A 21,679-nucleotide genomic window follows, 5' to 3' on the forward strand; every position below is an offset into this window, starting at 1 on the left:
GGTCCAGATCAGAGGGGATCATGAGCAGCAGCTGGAGCTTGGGTCCGAGCTGGGCAGCAGAACGGGGCAGTCCTGCCAAGACGGGGTAGAGCGGGAGCAGCCAGCAGGTCCTTCTGAACTACCTGGGAAGGGTTTGTGGAAGAAGCGGGATTTCATCAACTTTCTACAAAAAAAAGGGGGTAAGAGGTTCCTGGGAAATTCTAGAAGGAAACAGATGTAAGGAGGGTCACAGTGGTGGGTCATGGGGGCTAAGGTCACTGCTTTGAGCTGCCTCACTGTCATGGGGGCAGCATGCGGACACAGTAAGCTTGGTGAGCCCACGTCCCACCTGTGGTTGGTGGTAATACCAGCTCTGGAACCCAGGGGCTTCTCTCCTAGTCCTGTGCCCAGACAAGGGGACGGAACTCATCACAGAGCCCTGCTAGGGGCACCCCCCTGTCATCCCAGGACAGACATGTAACTGAGCTCTGGCCTAGCAGCCCCGTGTATAGATGAACACGCACAGCAGGACCCAGCATCGGGGACCTCTCCTCCTCTTCTCGTCATCTCTTTGCAGGGAGGGGGGCACCCATTAGACTTGGTAGAATTCAGGGATTGCTAATGCAGGTGCCTAGTTTTCTGAGATTAGAAAAAAGGTGGGCAGGGGGCCAAGGAAGAGGGTTGGGGGCAGCTCAGGAAGAGCATGGGGCTCTGGGAATGCAGCCTGCAGGGTGGGAAGCCGAGCGCTCCCAGCGCCCCTGTGCCCCTCCACAGCACTACAACCAGTCAGAGGAGATGAACCACATATCAGACATCCTCAACGTGGCCTTCACCATCATCTTCACCCTAGAGATGATCCTCAAACTCATGGCATTCAAGGCCAGGGTGAGTGTGGGGGCCTCAGGGCAAGATGAGCCAGGGGGCCTTCCCGTGGAGCACCCCCCAGCCTCATTCTGCTCAAGGCCCTTCATCCAGAACTTCTGCTCTCAACCTGCTCACCCCTTTGCCCATTTCTGCCTTCAGAGCCCGGGCAGGAAAGATAGTCAGGCTGCCGAAACTGGGCAATAACAGAATAGACGCTGGTTCCTCTTCCTGCCCTTCCTTGAGCCTGTCTTACATTCCCCGCCTTCCCTTTAGCTTCTGAAGAATGAGCCCGGGGCTGGGGGAGTATCTTGCTGGGTCTCTGGTTCACAAGTCCACTCCCACAGTGCCCAGCCCAGCCACACCAGCACCATCAAGCCCCAGACACGGCTCCAGTGGGGAGCAGGGGGATGAGAGAGTTCCCCATCCACCCAAGTCCTGAGTCCCAACCACTCTTGAGTCCCCGGCCCCTCCAACCACCTCATGCTCTGGAGGGAGGGAAAAAAAGAGCCAGAGGGAGAGGGGCATCAGCGGGTGGGCACCCTGGAGCAGCAGTGGAGAATGGAGCTATGTGCACTCCCGGGCCTGGCACAGTGGTTCTGCATCACCTCAGAGGGCAACCTCTGCCCTCTGCTGGTTGCCCGAGCTCCCTCCTCCCAAAGCTCAGCCCCTGCTTCTCCCATCTCTTTCCCTCCCAGGGCTATTTTGGAGACCCCTGGAATGTGTTTGACTTCTTGATCGTCATCGGCAGCATCATCGATGTCATCCTCAGCGAGATTGATGTGAGTACCAGGCGGGCGGAGCCATCACTGGGGTGGGGCTGAAGCGCTTGTTCAGTCCACTGATATTTGTAGGGTACCCACTGTGTGTGCGGCACGGCACCTCGGGGGTTACAAAGATGAGAGTGACAGGAGCCACAGTCCTACAGGGCAGACAGAGAACTCAGATTCCAGGTGGACATGAGTCTGCCAGGCTGTCCAAGGCCAGAGCTGTGGTGGAAGGAGAGGTCATCTCTGGGTGGGGTGGTCTGGGAAGGCTTCACGGAGGTGGTACAATGGGAAGAGGGTCCTGAAGGAAAGGGAGTGGGGACTAGAGGTGGCGAGGAGAGCAAGCACCACATGCAGGGCTGCTGCAGGAGAGGCACAGAGCAGGAAGTGAATGAAAAGAAGGTTGCGGCCATGCTGAGAGGTCCGGTTAGCAGAAGGGCGTGAGCATGCAGAGGGGAGGAGGGGGAAGTAAGTGGTGGAAGGAGCTAGAACTTTATGACACAAGCAATGGGGAGTCACGAAGTTTTCTGAACAGGGCCCTGGAGGAATTGGAGCTCTACCTCTAAAACATTAATCTGGAGGTGAGGGGCAGGAGGTAAGAGGGGCTGCAAATAGGGGCCCCGTAGGGGAGTCAGCCATTCCTTTATTCCTCAGGTGCTGAGTGGGTCCCTCCCACATGTGCTAGACATACAGCAATGGGGGAAAAGACAGTAAAACAAAACCCTAACAGGGCAGATGCGCCCAGGAGGTAGCAGGAAGAAAAATAGATCAGGTTAGAGGCTTCCCGTGGAGAGAATGAGAGTTTGGTATCATGACGATATTGAGCAAAGACCTGAATAGAGCCAAGGAGGGAGCCGTGCAGGTACTGGGGCCAACACGCTGTCGTGGGGGGCACAAAGGCCCTGTGGTAGGGGCCTGTGCTGAGCTTGAGGAAGAGCAGGAGCTGAGAGTGGAGATCAGCAGTGACCTTGACAAGGGCAATTTCATTGGAATCCTGGGGAAGAACGCCTGGGTGGAACGGGCTGACAGGAAGTGAGAACAGGAGTGTGGACGGTTCCTTCAAGGTGTTTTGCTACAAAGAGAAATAGGATAGAAGTTGAGGAGAATGTGGAGCCAAGGAGTTTTCTTGAAAACGGGAGAAATTCCAGCATATCCTCGGGCTGGCGCAGATATCTGGGAGGGAGGGTGACCACGGGAGCAGAGTCCTTGCTTAAGACCTGGTGTCCAAGGGGAGGGGCTGGGCTTAAGAAAACGGTGGTTCCCTTCTGGTAGCCAGAGGGGCTACAAAGCAAAGGAGCACAAACAATGAGAGTCGGGACTCAGACGGTGAGGGAGGAGCCCGCAGGACTTGGTGAGGGCTGGGCCCAGGGCCACCGGGCAGGAAGGAGTCCAGGGTGACACGGTATTTGCAGAAGGGAAGAAGTGGGGCGCACACTCACCGCCATTCCGCTCTGGTCCTGCGGGTCTGGGTGCAGGGACAGGTGGGAAGCGGGAGCAAGGAGGTGGAGACGCAGGAGAAGAGCCAGCGTCACTCTGCATCCAGCACGCGGCAGCAGCTCCGTAAACACGCTGGTCTCTGAGATATGGAGGTGATGGTCGAGGCCTTGGGTGGGACGACACGACCTCGAAGGAGGTGAGATTCCCACAGAGTTCAAGCCAGCAAGGCCTGTGGGTTTGCGATTAGGAAGCTACCAGTGAGCAGGGTGACGGATTAGCAGACAATCACGAGGGACGGAGCAGCAACTGGAGGGTGAGAAAAACAAGGCAGCGAGTGCAGTGAACAGCTCTCACGAGGAGTTGGGTAGAAGGTAGTTACTGGAAAGTGGCAGACGCCAGTGAATCTCAGGAAAGGGAGACTACAGATGGAGCCAGAGCAGAGAGGAGTTCAAACGTGTGAGAAGAGACGGTTGAGGAGGCAGAAGGGGACACGATTCAGAAGAGCAGACGAAGGAAGAGTGCAAGTCAGAAGTGGCGAGAAACGGGAAGCGTGGAAGGGCGCAGCGTGGGGCGGGGAGGACAGTGCACCTGAGGGTCTGAACCGACTCTTGAGGAAGGGCTGATGCGAGGAACCCACCTGCAGGGAGAAGGATGGTTACCATGCAGCCATGAGCAGGGGCCCGAGGCCGGGGTGGGCCGCCAGCTCAGTTTCACCCTGGAGTCATGCTCGGCAGCCCTGGAGCCTGGGACAAGGGGTTAGACACCAGGAACCATGTGGTCTTGAGGGCCAGCACGTTGGGTGGAGCATCTCAGTACAAGCAGGAGCATTGTTGAAATGCCAGGCCCTGGGGCCCAGGCTGAGCGGGGAGGCAAATGGCCCCAGGAGCTGGACTAAGAGATATGGGATGAAGGGGATAAGGCCCTGGGGGTGGGATGAGAAACAGCAGCAGGGGCAAGGAGGAGGTTTCTGCCAGAGAGGTCCATGCACAAGATCTTAGAAGTCGAGCCCTCCAGGAGTGGCCTCCCTGATGATCTGAAGCCGAGGGTCACTGCAGGGTGAAGGAGGGGAGCAGAGGACGGGGAGGAGCAGACCCAAGAGTCAGAAGCTGAAATCAAAAGACAGCTTCCCTCTGGGCGAGTGCCTGCGAGCTGCATCCTGGGAGGAACGTGGAGAGGACCATTAACCCTCCCAGCCACCCAACCATGGCCATGGTGGGATTCTACTCAAGGGGTGACTGTATGGCCTTGAGGGGCCCAGCAGGGGACTAGCCCCAAAGGCAGGGGGCTCATCTGTGCGTGGGGCTTCTCACAGCCTAACGATGAGCCCTTTAGACACTGCCAGTCCCGGGGTGAGCCTCATGGTGGGTGGGGAGGTGGGGGAAGGATGGACACTAGAGACACCTGAGGGGGCGGAGTGAGGGAGCAGCTGAGGGAAAGTCTGGAGTCTGGGAGGAAGGAGACTTCAGCCTGAGACTCCTCGAGGCTGAGTCCCCTTCTGGGGACTCAGCTGCCACGCTGGCTGTCCATGGGAGGGCCTGGCCTGGGAATCCTGTTCCCTCCACGTGCATGCGTGTTGTGTATTTCCATCCACGCTCGGTTTTTGCTGGGAAATAACATCCTGAAGACCCCAGGGTTTGAGAGCAGCTCTTCTCACCAGCACAGGAGAGAGAACTCTAAACTGCCCAAACTGAGGATAGTTACTTCTCGAGGTTCACGGTCTGTGTAGGGGAGGCCTGGATAAATCAGAACAGTTTCCTTGGTGGTGGAGGACCGAAGGGGGTCCTTGGTCGTCATCTGATTCTTAGCAGCAACAGATGTCCCTTACCTGTAATGTTTGCTTGAAGTCGTGTTAAGACTTTAAGTATTGATTTATATCCCTGACATACAAACCAGGGAACAGACGAGGGCAGCACCATCTGTTAGAACCTTCTGCGATGATAGAAATGTCCTGCTCTGTCCAGTACAGTAGCCACTAGCCATACATGTCTCGAATTATGACTTGTGCAACTGAGATGAATTTCTAGTTTTATCTAGTTTTCACTGTGATTCAAATAGCCACGCGGGCCTAGTGGCTGCCGTATTGGCAGCACAGGTCTGGGACACTGGTTGTCATCCGTGTCTGTGGATTAGAATCACCCGGGTGCGTTGAAACCCCTGAAGCCAGGCCCGTTCCCTGGGAGCTGATTTAATTGGCCTGGTGGGGACCAAGCAAAGGTATATCTTTTTAAGTTCTCCATGTGATTCTGATGTGCAGCCAGGGTTGAGAGCCAGTGGTCCGGGGGAAAGCTGCCCGAGAGATTGTTACTTGGTGGGGAGGTCAGTGTACTGGGAACCAGTCCCCCCACAAATAATTGGAAGAGAACACAGTGGCTTCCCTGTCCCAGGACTCCAGAACAAGGGCTTCTCCTGAGGGCCTAGGGGAGAAGCTCCGAGTAAGCAGAAAAACACAGCTCCCACCCCCTGGCACCTGCTCTGTAAGAGCCTGGCCGCTGAGACAGAAGCCTTGGTCCGGGTCCCAGGCTGGCGGCAGAGAGGCATCAGCTGTGGGGTCTTAGACCCACGAGAGGGCCTTTGCCCCTGGATGAAGGGCCTCACTGGCACCCGAGAGCTGGCCAGCATCCCTGGACTCAGGCAGATAGGGGTGTGAATCCTCTCCTAATGACGAGCAGTTGCCTTCCACATGCCCCGTCAGGGATGTCCCCAGTGTCACACAGCCCAGACATAGAGAAGAACCTGAGCCCCGGCCAGCTGGAGAGGCATCCTGGAGATGAGAAGGGACCTGTCTGTGTCCAGTCTTCCCTCCTCTTCTTGCTCCCTTGTCCCCAGCCTGTTGCCTCCCTGTTCCTACAGCTTCGTCCTCACACCCGCCCACCCCCTGCCCCTGACTGGCAGCCACTTGGGGTCTTCTGTCCCAGCCTCCTTGTCTTTTTCTCTCTTTAACTCTTCTGTGTGTCTGTCCTTTCTGACACCTCTCCTCACCTCCCTCCCACTGTGTCCCTCCTCCTCTCTCCCCTCCCTCCCCTCCCCTCGTCTCTTCTCTCCACAGACTTTCCTGGCCTCCAGCGGGGGACTGTATTGCCTGGGTGGAGGCTGCGGGAACGTTGTAATTCCAGGCTGCATGAGCCTGCCCAGCTGGCGCACGCCCGCCAGCTCTCTGCCCTGCAGCTTGCATGCTCAGGCCTGGCCGCACGGGTTGCATGGGGCAGATCCTGCACTCAGGGCTCCCTTCACCAGAGCAGGCCCCCCGAAGGATCCGGGTTAGAGTGGGAGCAGGGGCTCTGCGGTAGAATGTGCATGGACGTAGTGGCTTTCTCAGAGCCCTGGGAATGGGGTGAGGGGTCTCTCTGGCAGCCTCTATGCGGATGGGAACATCCAGAGAGAACTGACTGCTGGCTGGCATAGGACCTTAGTGACAGCTCACTGACACAAGGCCTTTGGGGACACAAGAAGCCGGGCAGGGGGGCTCTGCCCTTCCAGAGTCATTGGAGTATCTAAGGCTGGTGCAAGGGCAGAGGCTTGCCCAGCATAGGACAGTCGTGTGCCGGATGGGGTGCTGGGGAGTGGCCATGTTGAATTGATGGCACAGAGCAGCCAAGCTTTAGGGAAGTTTTGCCCTGGGAGGACATAGGAGAGGGGCCCCAGGAGAGCTGCCAGGGTCCTCGGCTTGATGGCAGCTTGGGGAGAAGGTGAGACGAGGCAGGAGGCCCCAGAAGGGCGGGCAGTGGGCCTGGCCGCAGCCTCAGCCCAGGGCGGAACCCCTGTCACCTGTCCTGAGAATGGGCTCCGCACGGCTTGGCGCTCCACGCCCACCTCCCTCCTCCCAGCTGACCAAGCCCAGAGCTGAGCCTGACAGTGCAGCCTAGCGCACAGCAGGGGCCATGAGCTGGGGCTGGCACCCCTCCCCGCCACGGACACCTCCGCAGCACACACACACTGCCCCTCCCGCCCCGCCTGCCCCTTCCCCCACGAGGGGCCGCCCCCAGACTGACCACTGGGGCTGCTGCCCCGCAGGACCCAGACGAGAGCGCCCGCATCTCCAGCGCCTTCTTCCGCCTGTTCCGTGTCATGAGGCTGATCAAGCTGCTGAGCCGGGCAGAGGGAGTGCGCACACTGCTGTGGACCTTCATCAAGTCCTTCCAGGTGTGCATGCCCAGCCCTCTCGACCAGGGGCCCGGCCAGGTCTGCATGGGGGCCCCGGTCACTGCACTTACCTGGAGATGCTGCTGGGGACATCTGCCCAGCCTAGGGTGGAGCCCGGGGGGCTTGGGGTCCCTGGTGAGCTAAGGGAGGGCAGGGCTGCAGAGCACGTGGGGGAGCCCTGGGCACCGACCCTTCCTCCTCGCCCGCAGGCCCTGCCCTATGTGGCTCTGCTGATCGTCATGCTCTTCTTCATCTACGCTGTCATTGGCATGCAGGTGAGAGGCAGGTGGGCCCAGACCAAAGGAGGGATCGTGGCCGGTAGGGGAGGCATCATGGACCCTGGAAAGGCCTAATCAGCATGCTGGCTGGGCCATTCCTCCTCCCTGCCCTGTTCATCCAGGCAGCCCAGGGGTCAGCCACACGAAAAAGGAGGCTGCGCCCCTCAAGCCCGGGGCGGGGGGGTGCTGCAGGCTGGTCAGGTGGAAGCAGTCCAGGAGAAACCTTGGCATGCAGGTGGACAGCAAGGCCAGGTGGCATCTCGAAGGCCCCACTAGAGGCCCAGGTGGTCTCAGTCCACCCTCCCCGAGAGCCCTCTCCCCTATCCCTACGCTGAGTCCCTAAATTGGCTTGCCATTAGGAAGACCTGCCCACTCTACTACTTTTCTTTGCCCTGATGGGAGGAGCTTCACCGACCTTGAAAATAATCCAGTTTGTTTGGCTCCAGGTCTGGTGTGGCCTGAAGGGAAGAGGGTTTGGGGGAGGGAGGGGTGAAGCGGGGGGAGGTCAGGTGAGAGAGGTGGGGAGACAAGCTGAGGGGAGACTTCCATCTCGGTTCCCGGGTCAGAGTCCTTTGTGCTTTGCAGATGTTCGGCAAGATCGCCATGGTGGACGGCACCCAAATAAACCGGAACAACAACTTCCAGACCTTCCCGCAGGCCGTGCTGCTGCTCTTCAGGCACGAGCCCACCCCCCACCCCCCCGACCCTGCTCCAGTGGCCCCAGAGACAGGGCTGGCTTCATGGTGTGTCACCTGCACAGCCGGCCAGGCCCTGCGCTCAGAGGGCTAAGATGTCCCTCTGTCCTTGTCTTGAAGTGTCTAATCGATTCTGGAAGGCAACCATGCTCGCCACTCTCAACCAAAGCCACTTATTAAATCATTTTTGAACAAGTGGCCCCACACCCCACACGTGACACAGCTGGTCCTGAGCAGAGCCTGCATATTCCCCTAGTCTCACCCCACTGAGTTAGGAGCCCGAGGTCAAATGTCCCTTGAAGGACGTGGTGAGGCCTCCATGACCTCTGACCCTGCGTCACCCTGGTCAGCACGGTGCTCTCCCTTGCTGTCCGCCACCGTGACCTGAATCATGGATTGATTTTGCCCCTCCATCCAAGAAGCCCCTTCTCTTTAGTGTACTCCTGCTGTAGCGCCCCAGGAGGGGCAGAGCAGTGGGGCTGCAGCACAGAGGGTAAACTGAGGCCCAGCTCACACCGAGCCACCCGGTGAACCTGGGGGTCTGACCTCCCTGCTTCCACCAGGCTGCTGGCCTGAGGGGCCGCCAAGAGTGGACAGGCCAGCAGGAGCCTCTCTCCTGCAGGTGTGCGACGGGCGAGGCGTGGCAGGAGATCTTGCTGGCCTGCAGCTACGGCAAGCTGTGCGACCCCGAGTCAGACTACGCCCCGGGCGAGGAGTACACCTGCGGGACCAACTTCGCCTACTACTACTTCATCAGCTTCTACATGCTCTGCGCCTTCCTGGTGAGACGGCGGTGGGGGCGGAGGGGGCCTGGAGGAGCTGAGGCCCGAGGGAGTGACCCCCTCCCTCCTTGTCGGCTCTGTCTCTCGTCTCAGGGACACAGGGGACAGGAGGCTCTGCTAGGCTGTCCCTTGTTCCAGTCATCCTGGCTGTGGCTTGGTTTTCTGAGCACTGGTTCATGCTCAGAGGGGCTGCTCAGAGGTTTTACCTTTTTTGGGTTATCGCTCAGTAGTCAAAAGAATGTAATGAGGCTCTGCTCAGGGAGAGGGAGGGCTCCCCATAAAGCCCTCTGCCCCTCCCTGTTCCTCGGAAGAGAAAGTTGGCCTGCTCCGAGGAGGCTGAGACTGGAAGCAAGTCCCCCAGGAGGCCCCAGTGGGGTTAGGAACGGCACCAGATTGTCCTGAGCGTCCGGCCTTGCCGTCTGTTCGTGTGGATGGCAAAAAGCCAGCAGCGTCCGCTAGGCCCTTGCTCCTTCCCTCTTTTCTTTCCTATATTCACTCAAAACAGTTGTTCGAGCGTCTGATGTGTGCAGGCCTGGGCTCAGTGCAGGGCACGACTGAGACCCAGCCCCGGCCCCGAAGGCGCTCATGGGGTCCAGGGGAGTCCACGTGTAAGCAAACCCCGCAATTCAAAGGGACACCCAAGATAGACAGAAAAGGCAAGAGCCATAGCAGTGGCGCGGTCCTGGGGCACGAAGAGGGGAGATCGTGTCTCAGGCGGGGCGAGGGGCAGAGATGGGAGCAGCTCAAGCTGGGTTTTAAAGACGGAACCCAGAAGCATGGCAGAGGACAGGGTCTGTGCAAGAGCACGGAGGCGTGGCACAGGTTGCTTGTGGGGGGTGTAGGTCATTCAGAAGGGCCCAGGTGGGGAGAAGCTGTGGACCCCGTACCCAGGGGACACCTCCCAGCCCCCACCTGATCCTGTCACTTGCCTTTCCCTGTTGGGAGCCCTCCATTCTCTTCTTGCAGATCATCAACCTCTTTGTGGCTGTCATCATGGACAACTTTGACTACCTCACGCGGGACTGGTCCATCCTGGGCCCTCACCACCTGGATGAGTTCAAGGCCATCTGGGCAGAATACGACCCGGAGGCGAAGTGAGTCCAGGCTGTGGGCTCTGTGCTGGGCCCTCCCTCACCTGTCCACCCTCCGTCCTAGACCCCGTCCTCATGTCCTAGCAGGAATCACTCTCCAGGTTAATAAGGAGTGGGCTGGCTCTCCCTTCATTGTCCAAGGCCCCAGATCAGAGAACTGGAGTTTCTCAAGGTTGGAAGGGATCCCCCAGCCTCTAAGGGCAGAGAGCCCCTCGACTTTATTGGGAAATGGTCATCCAGCTTCTGCTTAGACACTTCCAGGAGCAGGGAAGTCAATACCTCACAGGCTCTCTAGGACCTGGCTACTCAGAGTGTGGTCCACAGACCAACAGCATCTGAGCAGGATAAAAAGGCAGAGCCCCCGGCCCACCCCAGACTGACTGCATCAGAATCTGCATTGCTATTAACCCGGTAAGGTTACCTTAGCTCAAACATGAGCTAAGGGAGTAAGCTCATGTTTGATGAATATTTCCCTGGTGGCAGGCACTGTGCTAGCCATACATGCATTATCTCATTTAATCCTGACAACAACCTATGACACAGGTGTCCAGCTCTCTACCATCTCTGGAAGTGGGCTTCCACCTCCCTTGATCCATACCCTCTACTTCTATTAATACAGCCCAAGAGCTCCCAATCAGCTTGACCCAATCTCATGGAAGGCTCTGCCATGGGGAAGATGAGGTCCAGATTCCAGGCCTAGAGATCCCATATCTGAAGGAATTCTGGCCTCTATCTGCCAAAAAAAAGAGGGCGCATTTGTGGTGGTGGGTAACTGGGTCCCAACATGGTTTCTTCTTTAGAAAGGGAGCTCAGCTTCCGCTTCCTAAACACGGCTGGAAAATGAGGAAGCATTCCCTGCCTCCCGGCTCCCTGCCCTTGGCCCATTCTCTGAGCAGGAGGGAGGTTCTGGGTGGGGCTGCCGGGTGTGCAAGTCTGTGTACTCCTGCAGGGGCAGAATCAAACACCTGGACGTGGTGACCCTGCTGAGGAGGATCCAGCCCCCTCTGGGCTTCGGGAAGTTCTGCCCGCACCGGGTGGCCTGTAAGGTAACCAGAGCTGCGCGGAAGGGTGCCATCCAGGTGAGGAAGAGGCACCTTCCTTCCTCCCTTCCTGGGAGAGGAAGGGGCAGGGAGATGGCGAGGGCCTGACTGCAGGAGCCACTTCAGAGCACTGTCTCCTGGGTCCCCAAGTCCCTCCCTGAGGACCTAAAGCCTCGACAGTGGCCCACAGCTCATCTTTCCATCCCCTCACGAAGGGCTCCTGGCCGGCCTGCCCCCCGGCCTTCATGTCCCACCCCGTCCCGGCCCACAGACCGGGGGAGGATGACCTCCAGGCTTGGCCTGGTCCAGCTCAACAGCAAGCCCCCGCCTCTCCCCGCACAGCGGCTGGTGGGCATGAACATGCCCCTGAACAGCGACGGCACCGTCACCTTCAATGCCACCCTCTTCGCTCTGGTCCGCACGGCACTCAAGATCAAGACGGAGGGTGAGGGCCTCCCCGCTCTCTCGGAAGATGAGTCCTCCTGGCCCAGATTCTGCCTGATTCTCAGAGCTAGACGCTGGAACCCAGAGCCATGGGGAAAAGCAGAGGGAGACCCCAGACCATGGTCCCCAAATCCTTACGCCACTCAGGGCTCAGAGGCAGCCCAAAAATTCTCTACAGGGCAAAGGTCACACAGCTGTGTCTGAACAGGGCGGAGAAGTGGCAGTGTCAGTGCAGGGGTGGGGCACCTGCGGTTCGGCTCGGGACAGGAGCGAGGGCAGGCTCCACTAAACCAGCAGGTCCCCCCTTGCGGGGACGACAGACGTGGTGGGAGCAGGGAGAGGGGGTCAGGGGCCTCAGTATTGTCCCTGAGCCCTCAATCAGGGCTCTGCTGTATAAGAGCCATCCCCACAGGCATCAGGACCACTGCAGGCTCTGAGACAGCTTCAGGGCAGGTTTCCTTGGGAGAGCAAGGAGAAGAAGGCCAAGAGTCAGGGGGGCGTCAAGTTAGAGCAGCAGAAGGCCGCCAGGGGGACCTTGAAACAGACCATAGGGCATGAAGATGTGAAGGCTTTTGGGGGGAAAGGAGATGAGATCCTTCACTCTGGGCACTGGAAGCCAAGGCCTGTGGGGAGTGAGTCCATGACCCCAGGTTGGGCTGCCCCCGGGGATAAGGATGTCCTCCCCATTGCCAGTGTCCAGCACAGCCACTGCCACAAAAGAACACCCAGCCAACGTTTGTTGAGTGAGACCAGAGAGTACTAGGTGGCTTTGCCAAGTGCAGTTGGCTTGGCCTGGATGACTTTAGGGCCGCCCTTGCCTGTCCCTTGCCCCCAGGCAACTTTGAGCAGGCCAACGAGGAGCTGAGGACCATCATCAAGAAGATCTGGAAGAGAACCAGCATGAAGCTCCTGGACCAGGTCATTCCTCCGATAGGAGGTGGGTGCTGCTTTGGGAGACCAGAGTCCAGAGGCAGCTGAGGAAAGGGGATGAGGGACTTCTCCAGGAAGCCCTGCGGGAATCTGAGAACGGCCCAGACCCTCTGTAAATACCTTGGATAGACCCCATGTTGGCCATTGGTGCAGGCATCAGCCTCAGGGTGGAAGTCGCCCACCGGCCAAGTCAGCAAGAGGAGGGGTGGCCTGAGGCGCCCAGTCTCGGCTACCCCCGGCACCCACTCTGACCCAGTGTCAGTTTCCCACCAGCCTTCAGGACACCCCTTGTTGGCTTCTCCACAGATGACGAAGTGACCGTAGGGAAGTTCTACGCCACGTTCCTCATCCAGGAGCACTTCCGGAAGTTCATGAAGCGTCAGGAGGAGTATTACGGGTACCGGCCCAAGAAGGACATCGTACAGATCCAGGTAAGCCCAACCTGAGCTCCCAGGGACTCCATTCAGCTCCCTCTCTGCAGCCTTAAGGGCCAGTGATGGAGGCGCAGAGGGAAGGAGGGAGCCGGGAGAAGTGAGGGAATGAGATGACCGCTCTGGATGGTGCGTGACGGAGGACGTTTCACCCTCAGGAGAAGAGCCGGCAGCTCTTCCATCTCTGGGTGATAGGACCAAAGGAAAGGGGACTTGTTCAAAGGAGAGATCTGAGTTAGACAAGAGCAGTGTCTCCAAAAGAGGCAGATCTCCCAGGGGGCACGTCAGATGACCCATCGGGTATGCAAAAGAAGTTTAGAACTTTGTTTTATCTCATCTGTTTTTTATTTCTATTTCTTGGTTTTATTTATAATATATATAATTTATAAATTCAAAAAATATACATGCATTTGGGCTGTGTGCTCAAAATTTATTTCAGTTGCAGTATTTACTTTGAAACAATCTCACACAATTTTAAAAGTTGCATGTATAATGCAAAAACCTGTTTTTCTGAATCATTTGAGAGGAATTCCCAAAATGATGATGTTCCATCAACTCAGAACACTTTAATGTGTATTTCCTGCAAACGAAGGCATTCACCTACATAATTCTCCTAAATAACCACAATGCAACCACCAAAATCAGGAAATTAACATTGATACATTACTACATCAAATCCGCAGGCTGCATGCAAGTTTCACCAATTGTCCTAATAATGTCCTTCATAGCAAAAGGATCCAATCCAGAATCACACATTGCATTTAGTTGTCACATCTCTTGAGTCTCTTCCATCTGGAACAGTTCCTCGGTCTTTCCTTGACATGACCTTGACGCTTTTGAAGATTACAGGCCAGGCTGTCCCTCAGTTTGTGTTTGCGTGATGTTTTCTCATGATAGATTTAGGATACGCGTTGGGACAGGAATGTCAGAGAAGTGATGCTGCGTTCTCATTGCAAACTGTCAGGTGACACCAATCTTGATTTGTCCCGTTGCTGGTGATATGAACTTTGACCAGCTCAAAAATTATATTAATGACATGTGCAATCAAAAGAGATGACTTGTCTAGAAGACTGTACTGAGTAAAAAGATTTCTCTGCCTGGAGGCCTGTGAGGGCATGGAATCACCCACGAGGAGCCATTAGGGTTTGGACTATCCCAGAGGCCAGAGCAGCACCAGGTGGCCTCACGGAGCCCTGGGACATCAAATGAGCCAGAAGAGAGGTTGGGCCCCCGGTCTCAGGGATTAGAAATGAGTGGGGCCATCAGAAGCAGTCTGGTCTTCCCCCCTGGACTGGAGGGTCACCAAGACTCTTCTCTGTCCCCAGGCTGGACTGCGGACCATTGAGGAGGAGGTGGCCCCCGAGATCCACCGCACCATCTCAGGAGACCTGACGGCTGAAGAGGAGCTGGAGAGAGCTATGGTGGAGGCTGTGATGGAGGAAGGGATATTCCGGGTACGTGAAGGCCGTGACCACCTCGCGTGTTCCAGGCACAGGGAATAGCAGTGTCCCACAGAAGGGAAGGCCAGGAGCCCAGCCATACAGGAGGGAACATGGGAGCTGAAGACACCCACCACCCACATCCCTTGGGACTCAGAATCTACAACCCACCCTAGTTGAGATGTCAAATATAGCACATCCTTTCCCACCTTCCTCTGCCAAGCCTCACCATCTTCCTCCCCTCCCCACAAACCCTAGTCAACCTTCACCTCTCAGAAGCCCTGCCTTATCAAATGCCCCACCTGCTGCCAGTTATACCTGTTCTCAACCCTTAGCTCTGTCTAGTTGCTTATGACACTGTAGGGCTGGAAGGTCCTTGAACGGAATGGTCCTGGAATGACCACCTAGTTAAACCTTCCTAGGTTATTCACAAGGAAATGGTGGCCCAAAGAGATGACATGAGATGTCCAATGTCACTTAGTTATTCAGAGGTGGCACTAGAAGTGTCCTTCAGACTCCGCTGCCCCATATTTCCCTCTCTGGGTGTCCGTGTCTCCTACAGCTCCTCAGGTTCATCCTGTCTACCCCAGCACACCAAGAACTCTCTGAGGGGGACACGTTCTCTTCTCAAGTTCTCTGGCCTCACAGCCAGGGCCATTCTCCTCTGGCCTTATAGGATTTGTCTCCCAATAGCATCGCTTGTTCCCAGCACTGTCGTCCCCAGGCAGCAGCCCCTGGGCACTCCCAGCCCTCATTCCCCAGTCGCTGGTCTCATCCTTCCTCTCTCCTCCTTGCCGCTAGAGGACTGGAGGCCTGTTTGGCCAGGTGGACAACTTCCTGGAAAGGACCAACTCCCTGCCCCACATCATGGCCAACCAGAGACCCCTCCAGGTTACCGAGATAGAGATGGAGGAGCTGGAATCACCCGTCTTCTTAGAGGACTTTCCTCAGGATCCAAGCACCCACCCTCTGGCTCGTGCCAACACCAACAATGCCAACGCCAACATTGCCCCTGGCAACAGCAGCCATAGCAATGGCCAGGTGTTTTCCAGGTAGTGGCAGCCGCTGCCAGCCCTGGATGGAGGGGCCCTGCGGTAGGACTGGGAAGACATGGTTGGTGGGCTCCAGGCTTTTTTAGAGGGGGGCACACCAAAACGGGTAGGGTGTGGTTTGCTTGCCTCTGTGCCCTTTGGGATCCATCCTCCTCAATGCAAGAGGCAGCCTGGGCTGCAGAGACCCCTCTGGCCAGCAGGGGACGGCCTCGTGTCAGCGTTGGCGCCAGTGCTGGTTGTTTTCTTCCATCATCTACAGAGCATCTGGGAGCTGAGACCTATTGAATGCATTAGGTTAGAAGGAGAGGGCCTTCAGGGCAGCACTACTACAAAAACCTGAACAATTCAGGTTCAGTCGTGTGATCCGGGCTCCGGGGAGACCCCACAGTGCTGGTGGTTCCCATCTCACCAACGCCCAGCTGTGGGCTAAATTTAATCTGTGACTAAGTGAGTGTCATGCAGAGCGGGATGAGTGGAGGTTTCTCAGTGACCATAACCCGGGGGCTGGGCTCCCAGCAGAGCTGTGTTCCAGACGGAAGGCAGGTGACCGCAGGTCTCTGTGGCCTGGAAAGGCTGCATCTCGTGCCCTCAGGAATGGGCAGGATGGGGCAGAAGCCAGGAGAGCAGCTGCTACCCACGGCCAGGGCTGCCTGCACCCGCTGCCAGCCAGAGACCTTAGGAATCCAGCCCACAGCCCTGCAGGGTGCCTGTGCCTTCAGGTGCGGTGGAAACACAGAAGCACAGGCCTGGGCCTGCCCTGGAAGGATCGCAGTCTTGTTGGGGGATGCGTCACATGAGACGATTGTGACGAAATAATTGCAAAGAGTAGGTGTCCTGAGAATGCAGAGGCGTATTGATCACCATGGGCTGGAAGGGCCTAGAACTGAGCCAAGCAACGGTGTCCCAGGCTCCACTGCACGTGAGGCTTCCAAATCACAGAGTCTGGGGGTAGGACACGGCTGCTACTAGTTTTCAAAGCTCCGCGGCTGAGCTGACGTGCAGCCAGGGTTGAGAACAGCGTCCTGAAGGCGTGAGGCTGGAGCCCGGCCTCAACAGAGGAAGCGCATGTGGACAGGTGGAGGGAAGGGCATGTCCGACAGGAGGACCCCCCGAGCAGAGGAGTGGAGGAGGCGGGAGAGTAGTCGGCTTGTCCTCTTAGGAGTGAGGCTGATGGGCAGAGAGTGGTGGGAGCGCCAGCCCTGGAGTCAAGGCCACTGCACAGTGATGGGTCCAGACGCTGAGGGAGAAGGATGTCAGGCGCCACAGAGGTGCAGGGATGGCAGGGGACCCAGCAGCGGCTCTGTTCACCGGCCTTGCTTGCATTTCAGCATCCACTATGAAAGGGAGTTCCCCGGAGAGACAGAGACGCCTGCTGCCAGAGGAGGAGCCTTCGGCCGACCACAAAGGACACCAGGTCAGTCTCTCCTGTGCACCCGGGAAGCTGAGCCTTCTCCGAGAGGCCTGGGGTGTCCACTCTTTCCTTACCGTTGGGGAACCTGGCTGGCAAGGCTGGCTTGGGAGCCTGTTGCCATGGGAACCAGCTGGCTCAGGAATGGGAGAGCCGTCAGGGCCAGCTCCTCATCTCAGCAGAAGAGAAAGGTGCCAGCTAGGCGACCGCCTAAGGAGGGAGAGGGAGAGTGTGTACCCCATAAAACGGCCCTCAGCAGGCATGCCAGGAAACTCCCACCCCCACCGAAGGGCAGCCGCTGGACACACCGACACCTTGGCTCCAGGGCCCTTCAGCACATGATCTGGCATCTCCCAGTAGGTCCTAGACCACTACATGTGACAGTAGGAGCCCTGCGGGTGCCGAAGTTCAGTGGAGATGAGGGTACTTGCCCTGCTGCCCAACACACACACGGACACACACACAGACACATACACACGGACAGACACACTGAAGAACAGCATGGCCAGAGCTGGCCAGACTCTCGCCCTGACCCCACCCCTAAACCCGCAAGGACAGAGACCAAGGCAAGTGGAGTGGCGGGGTGGGGCGAGGCATGGAGTCCTGCCCAGCCCAGAGTTGGTGGGGCCCCAGCACACGCCCACCCTGCGGGATGCCCTCCACAGCCCCGAGGCTCTCTGCGAGCCCTCAGAGTGCAGCTGGCCGGCCAGGCGGAGCTCCGCTGACCCGGGGCCCCTGGCGGGAGTCAGCAGCCCCTCTTGCCCCACCCCTTCTTGCCCACAGGACCCCACAGCAAACCCTGTGAGGAGGCGCTGAAAGGACGGCTGCCCCCGAGAGCAATGGCCGGAGCCCAGGCCCCTGCCGCCCAGGTAACAGGCAGAGCCCAGGAGGAAACTCCATGGGGGGGGAGGGCAGTTGCCCATCTCTAACAGAAGGGCCGGGACTCTGGGATCCGCCCCTCTCCATGGGTCTTGGCAGAGGGTCCCTCTGAAGAGCTGTGGTTTCCCTGGATCCCAGTGGGCTCCAGCACTCCTGTGGGGTCTCTTGTGCGTTTGGAACAGTGCACCAGAGCGGAGCCTGCCCTGCCTGCAGAGAGGAGGCGCACCCCGGGGGCTCAGCCTGAGCAGATGCCCCGCGGCAGTGGGGCCGAGGAGAGTCCTCCCAGGTGCCCGGCTCCAGCCACGGCCCTGCTGATCCAAGAGGTGAGCAGGGCTGGGACAGAACAGTGGGCAGCACTCAGGGGGGCCCTGTGATGGCCTGGGGTGGAGAGAGGGTAGGGCCAGTAGAGGCAGGCCCTGAGGCCACTCCCCAGACAGACCCCACTCAGCCTCCTCTCCCCCCACAGGCTCTGGTTCGAGGGGGCCTGGACACCTTGGCGGCTGATGCTCACTTCATCATGGCGACAGGCCGGGCCCTGGCAGATGCCTGCCAGATGGAACCGGAGGAAGTGGAGGTGGCAGCTACAGAGCTACTTAAAGGACGAGAGTCCCCAGAGGGCATGGCTGGTGCCCTGGGACGCTGGAGCCGGAGGTCCTCCCAGGGCAGCCTTGACCAGTGTCAGGGCTCCCAGGAGACCCTTATTCCCCACCAGCTGTGAAGGCCGGCACAGCTTCAGCATGGGCTTAGAGCTAGCATGACCAATGGGGGAGTGGTTGATGGAGCAGAGAAGGGTCCGCCCACCACGCCACCTCCCCTCTCAGCAGCGAATGGAGGGGCTGAGCGGGGGCAGTCAGGAACCCTGAAAAGTCAGGAAGAAGTCGATTGGCAGGCCCTTCTCCTCGCCAGCAAGAGGCTTGATTGGATGGAGCTTCTAATGTCATTCGAATGGCCTGGCCAGTGCCAGCGTCTGTCCGGTGTAAGGCCACTCCCACCAGCAGGACATTAAAGTCTCCAGGCCTATGACACTGACACCTGGTCTCTGCTTGTCTCCTTTCCTGGACGCTTCTCCTATACTCACTGCCCCCTCCTGTTCCCTTCCCCAGGAGCCTGCCCATGGGCTCGGGAGCCCGGGCCTGGGAGGACGGGGGGCCATCTGGATTGTCATTCTGCATGAGGCAGAAAGGGGCCTGCCGTGGAGAGTGTGGGTCCTCCTGGAAACCCGTGGCCAGTTCCACAGGAAGGACCGGTGGCCTCTGAAGCAGCCCTGCATCCCAGGTGACGCCACAGCCAACCTCCTGTGAAGCTGTGACCGTGTCTCATTGGCCAGAGTCCACACCAACACAGACCCCAGAGCCCTCAGTGGTGCTCTCTGTGTGGCCTTGGTATCAAAGATGTGCAGTGTCCACGGCTCCTCTGATCAACACCAAGTTCTGAGTCACAGTGGCTACTAGGTGCCAAGTACCTCCTGTGTGCCCGCCGCAGAGGTTATCCTATGCCAGGAGTCCGAGTACATTCTGTTTACAAGCACTTTCACACATGCTACCACTCCATTCTCCCCACAGCCTCGTGAGGTAGGCGTGGATTCCATTCTTTGACATGGTAGTGGAGGCCCAGAGAGGGTGGGGGGCACACTGTGGTTGCACAGCCAGCACCAAGTAGTTAGGACTCTGCGGGGTCCCAGTCCCCAGTGGGGTGGATGGTCTTCCCTCCCTGCCCTTCCTTCACTAAGCCTTCACCCAGCACCTGCTTTCTGGCCGTTGCTATGGTAACTGCGGGCTTCCCAGCAGCTCCTGACAGACCGCCCCCCCAGCAGCTCCTCAGGCCACCGCAGCCTTGAGTGTGAGGGCAGGGAGACTCACTCACTGCACACTGCTGATCCATGGTCCGGCCTTGACAGGGCCCCAAACCTCCTTGGTTCCAGTCAGTGCAGCTAGTCCAACTCCCCTCTCTCCTCAAACCTCAGCAGCAGTATCTTGTCCTACCCCACCCTCAGCAAGAACCTGCTTTCCTCCTCCACAGAGAAATAAAGGCTACCCTCAGCTCCCGTCACCAAACTGATGAACTTACCTGCTCTACTCCTGCTCTCCTCCTCTCCTCGGTGGAAGCCAGGATCTCCTCCAGCCAGCCACTCAGATTCTACCTCAGGCCTTATCCCCTCTCCCGCCCTCTCCCCCACCTCCATCTGTGTAACACATTCAAGGTGTTTCCATCTCTGCAACGTGACTTTGCAGCAGTCCTAACTATCTTCCTGTCATCTATCCACCTATCTATCTATCTAATCTATCATCTATCATCTATCTATCATCTATCTAATCTATCATTTATCATCTGTCATCCATCTAATCCATCATCTATCTATCCATCTATCATCTATCATTTATCATCTTTCTATCATCTCTATCTATCATCTATCATCGGTCTATCATCTATCATCTATGTATCTAATTTATCATCTATCAATCTAATCTATTATATAATCTATCTGTCAGTCTATCTGTCGTCTATCTAATCTACCTATCATCTACCTAACTACCTATCATCTACCTAACATCTGTCTATCTATCATCTATGTATCGTCCATCATCTATCTAGTCCATCATTTTTTGTGTGTGTGTGTGAGGAATATCAGCCCTCAGCTAACATCTGCCAATTGGTTCTGGGCTAACATCCATGCCCATCTTCCTCTACTTTTATATGGGACGCCGCACAGCACGGCTTGACAAGTGGTGCGTCGGTGTGTGCCCGGGATCCAAACCCGGGCCACCAGCAGCAGAGCGCATGCCCTTAACCACTACACCACGGGGCTGGCCCCTCTAGTCCATTATTGAGGAGGAAACTTCTTGCCTGGTTTGCCTCCTTGTGGTACATTTCTATTTCTACTTCCCATTTCTCATCCCCTACACTAGCCCACATCTCTAACAACCTTGTTGCTAATCCAGGGGACTCCTTTAAATCCTCATCTTACTTGATTTCCAGGCAGCATTAGATACGATTTACTCCTCCCTCCTTCCTGAAATGCCTGCCCCTTTGGCTTTCCTGAATTTCCCCCTACCTTTCAACTGCTCCAACTTGAAGCTTCCGCATGAGCTCTCCCCTGGTCCACCTACCTGTCAGGTGAGGGACTTCTCAGGCTCTGTGTGCTTGATCCTTTCTTCTCACTTGGCAAGTCTCCCTGGATGCTCTCGTCCACTGTCACATCTTAGTTGCATCTATGTGTTGATAATTCCCAAATCCATATTGCTGGTCCGTGTGTCTTCTAAACTCCGGATCTCTGCCTCCTACCCCCCTAAACAACTCCACATGATGACCCACTTGCGCCAGAAGCACACTGTGTCCAACTTTGACCTCCTTGTACTCTCCCCATAGCCTGCTACTCCTCTGGTGTTGCTGATCCCAGGGACACCAACTCCTTGTTCTAACCAGAAGTCTGGGCGTTGTCCTGGCTCCCACCCTCCCTCCACCTTGCCCCATAGATCGCCCTCCTAAGCATTTCTCAAAGCTGTCTTCCTCCTCCAGTTACCTTCCTGATATATTCCATCATCATTTCACGCCTCGTCTATTGCAACAGCCCCTGAACTGGCCTCCCAGCCTCCTCTCTTCTCTTCCTCCCAGCCTGTCTCTGATCTTTCTAAAGGAGACAACTATTGTCTTATTCTCCTGCTTAAAATCCCCAAAGCACTCAAAGCCTTCAGAATACTGTGCAAAGCCCCCCTCTGCTTACAAGCCTCTGCTAGGTCCACCCTTACCGGAGTCTCCTGCCGGCCCTCCCACTCCCCTGCGGCCCTAGCCAGAGGGAACGTTCTCACTTCTGAGCTCGAACATGCTGTTCTCACTGGAAAACTGCCTGGACCCTCAACCCGACTGGTCCCTGGTCATCTTTCAGATCTCGGCTTTGCTATTGCTTCCTGCGGGAAGCTCTCCCTGAACACTCCAGCCCTCTGCAGCCGGCCCAGAGCGTGGCTCGCCTCTTCCCCCTTACAGCAGGGTCCTAACTGTGCTGTAACTGTTGGTTTATTTTTACTCCAG

General features: G+C 57.3%; 1 protein-coding gene across 1 annotated transcript in view; it reads left to right on the forward strand.

The window, feature by feature from the left end:
• The window catches only part of CACNA1S (calcium voltage-gated channel subunit alpha1 S), a 63,720-nt gene extending 45,044 nt beyond the window's left edge, over positions 1–18,676 (forward strand). Inside the window, exons 27-44 of the mRNA XM_004438969.3 lie at positions 754–864; positions 1,539–1,622; positions 6,091–6,147; positions 7,056–7,184; positions 7,394–7,459; positions 8,048–8,139; positions 8,780–8,939; positions 9,906–10,033; positions 10,980–11,076; positions 11,413–11,515; positions 12,350–12,451; positions 12,751–12,875; positions 14,201–14,329; positions 15,116–15,366; positions 16,695–16,780; positions 17,558–17,643; positions 17,836–17,976; positions 18,120–18,676. Of these exons, the coding sequence (XP_004439026.1) occupies positions 754–864; positions 1,539–1,622; positions 6,091–6,147; positions 7,056–7,184; positions 7,394–7,459; positions 8,048–8,139; positions 8,780–8,939; positions 9,906–10,033; positions 10,980–11,076; positions 11,413–11,515; positions 12,350–12,451; positions 12,751–12,875; positions 14,201–14,329; positions 15,116–15,366; positions 16,695–16,780; positions 17,558–17,643; positions 17,836–17,976; positions 18,120–18,371 (2,199 nt within the window). The 3' untranslated portion in view covers positions 18,372–18,676. The remainder of the gene's footprint in view (positions 1–753; positions 865–1,538; positions 1,623–6,090; positions 6,148–7,055; positions 7,185–7,393; positions 7,460–8,047; positions 8,140–8,779; positions 8,940–9,905; positions 10,034–10,979; positions 11,077–11,412; positions 11,516–12,349; positions 12,452–12,750; positions 12,876–14,200; positions 14,330–15,115; positions 15,367–16,694; positions 16,781–17,557; positions 17,644–17,835; positions 17,977–18,119) is intronic.
• The last annotated feature ends 3,003 nt before the right edge of the window (positions 18,677–21,679 follow it).

The sequence above is a fragment of the Ceratotherium simum genome, chromosome 36 (genome assembly GCF_057802395.1).
Source record: "Ceratotherium simum simum isolate JZ-2026a chromosome 36, ASM5780239v1, whole genome shotgun sequence".
Classification (NCBI taxonomy): Eukaryota; Metazoa; Chordata; class Mammalia; order Perissodactyla; family Rhinocerotidae; genus Ceratotherium; species Ceratotherium simum.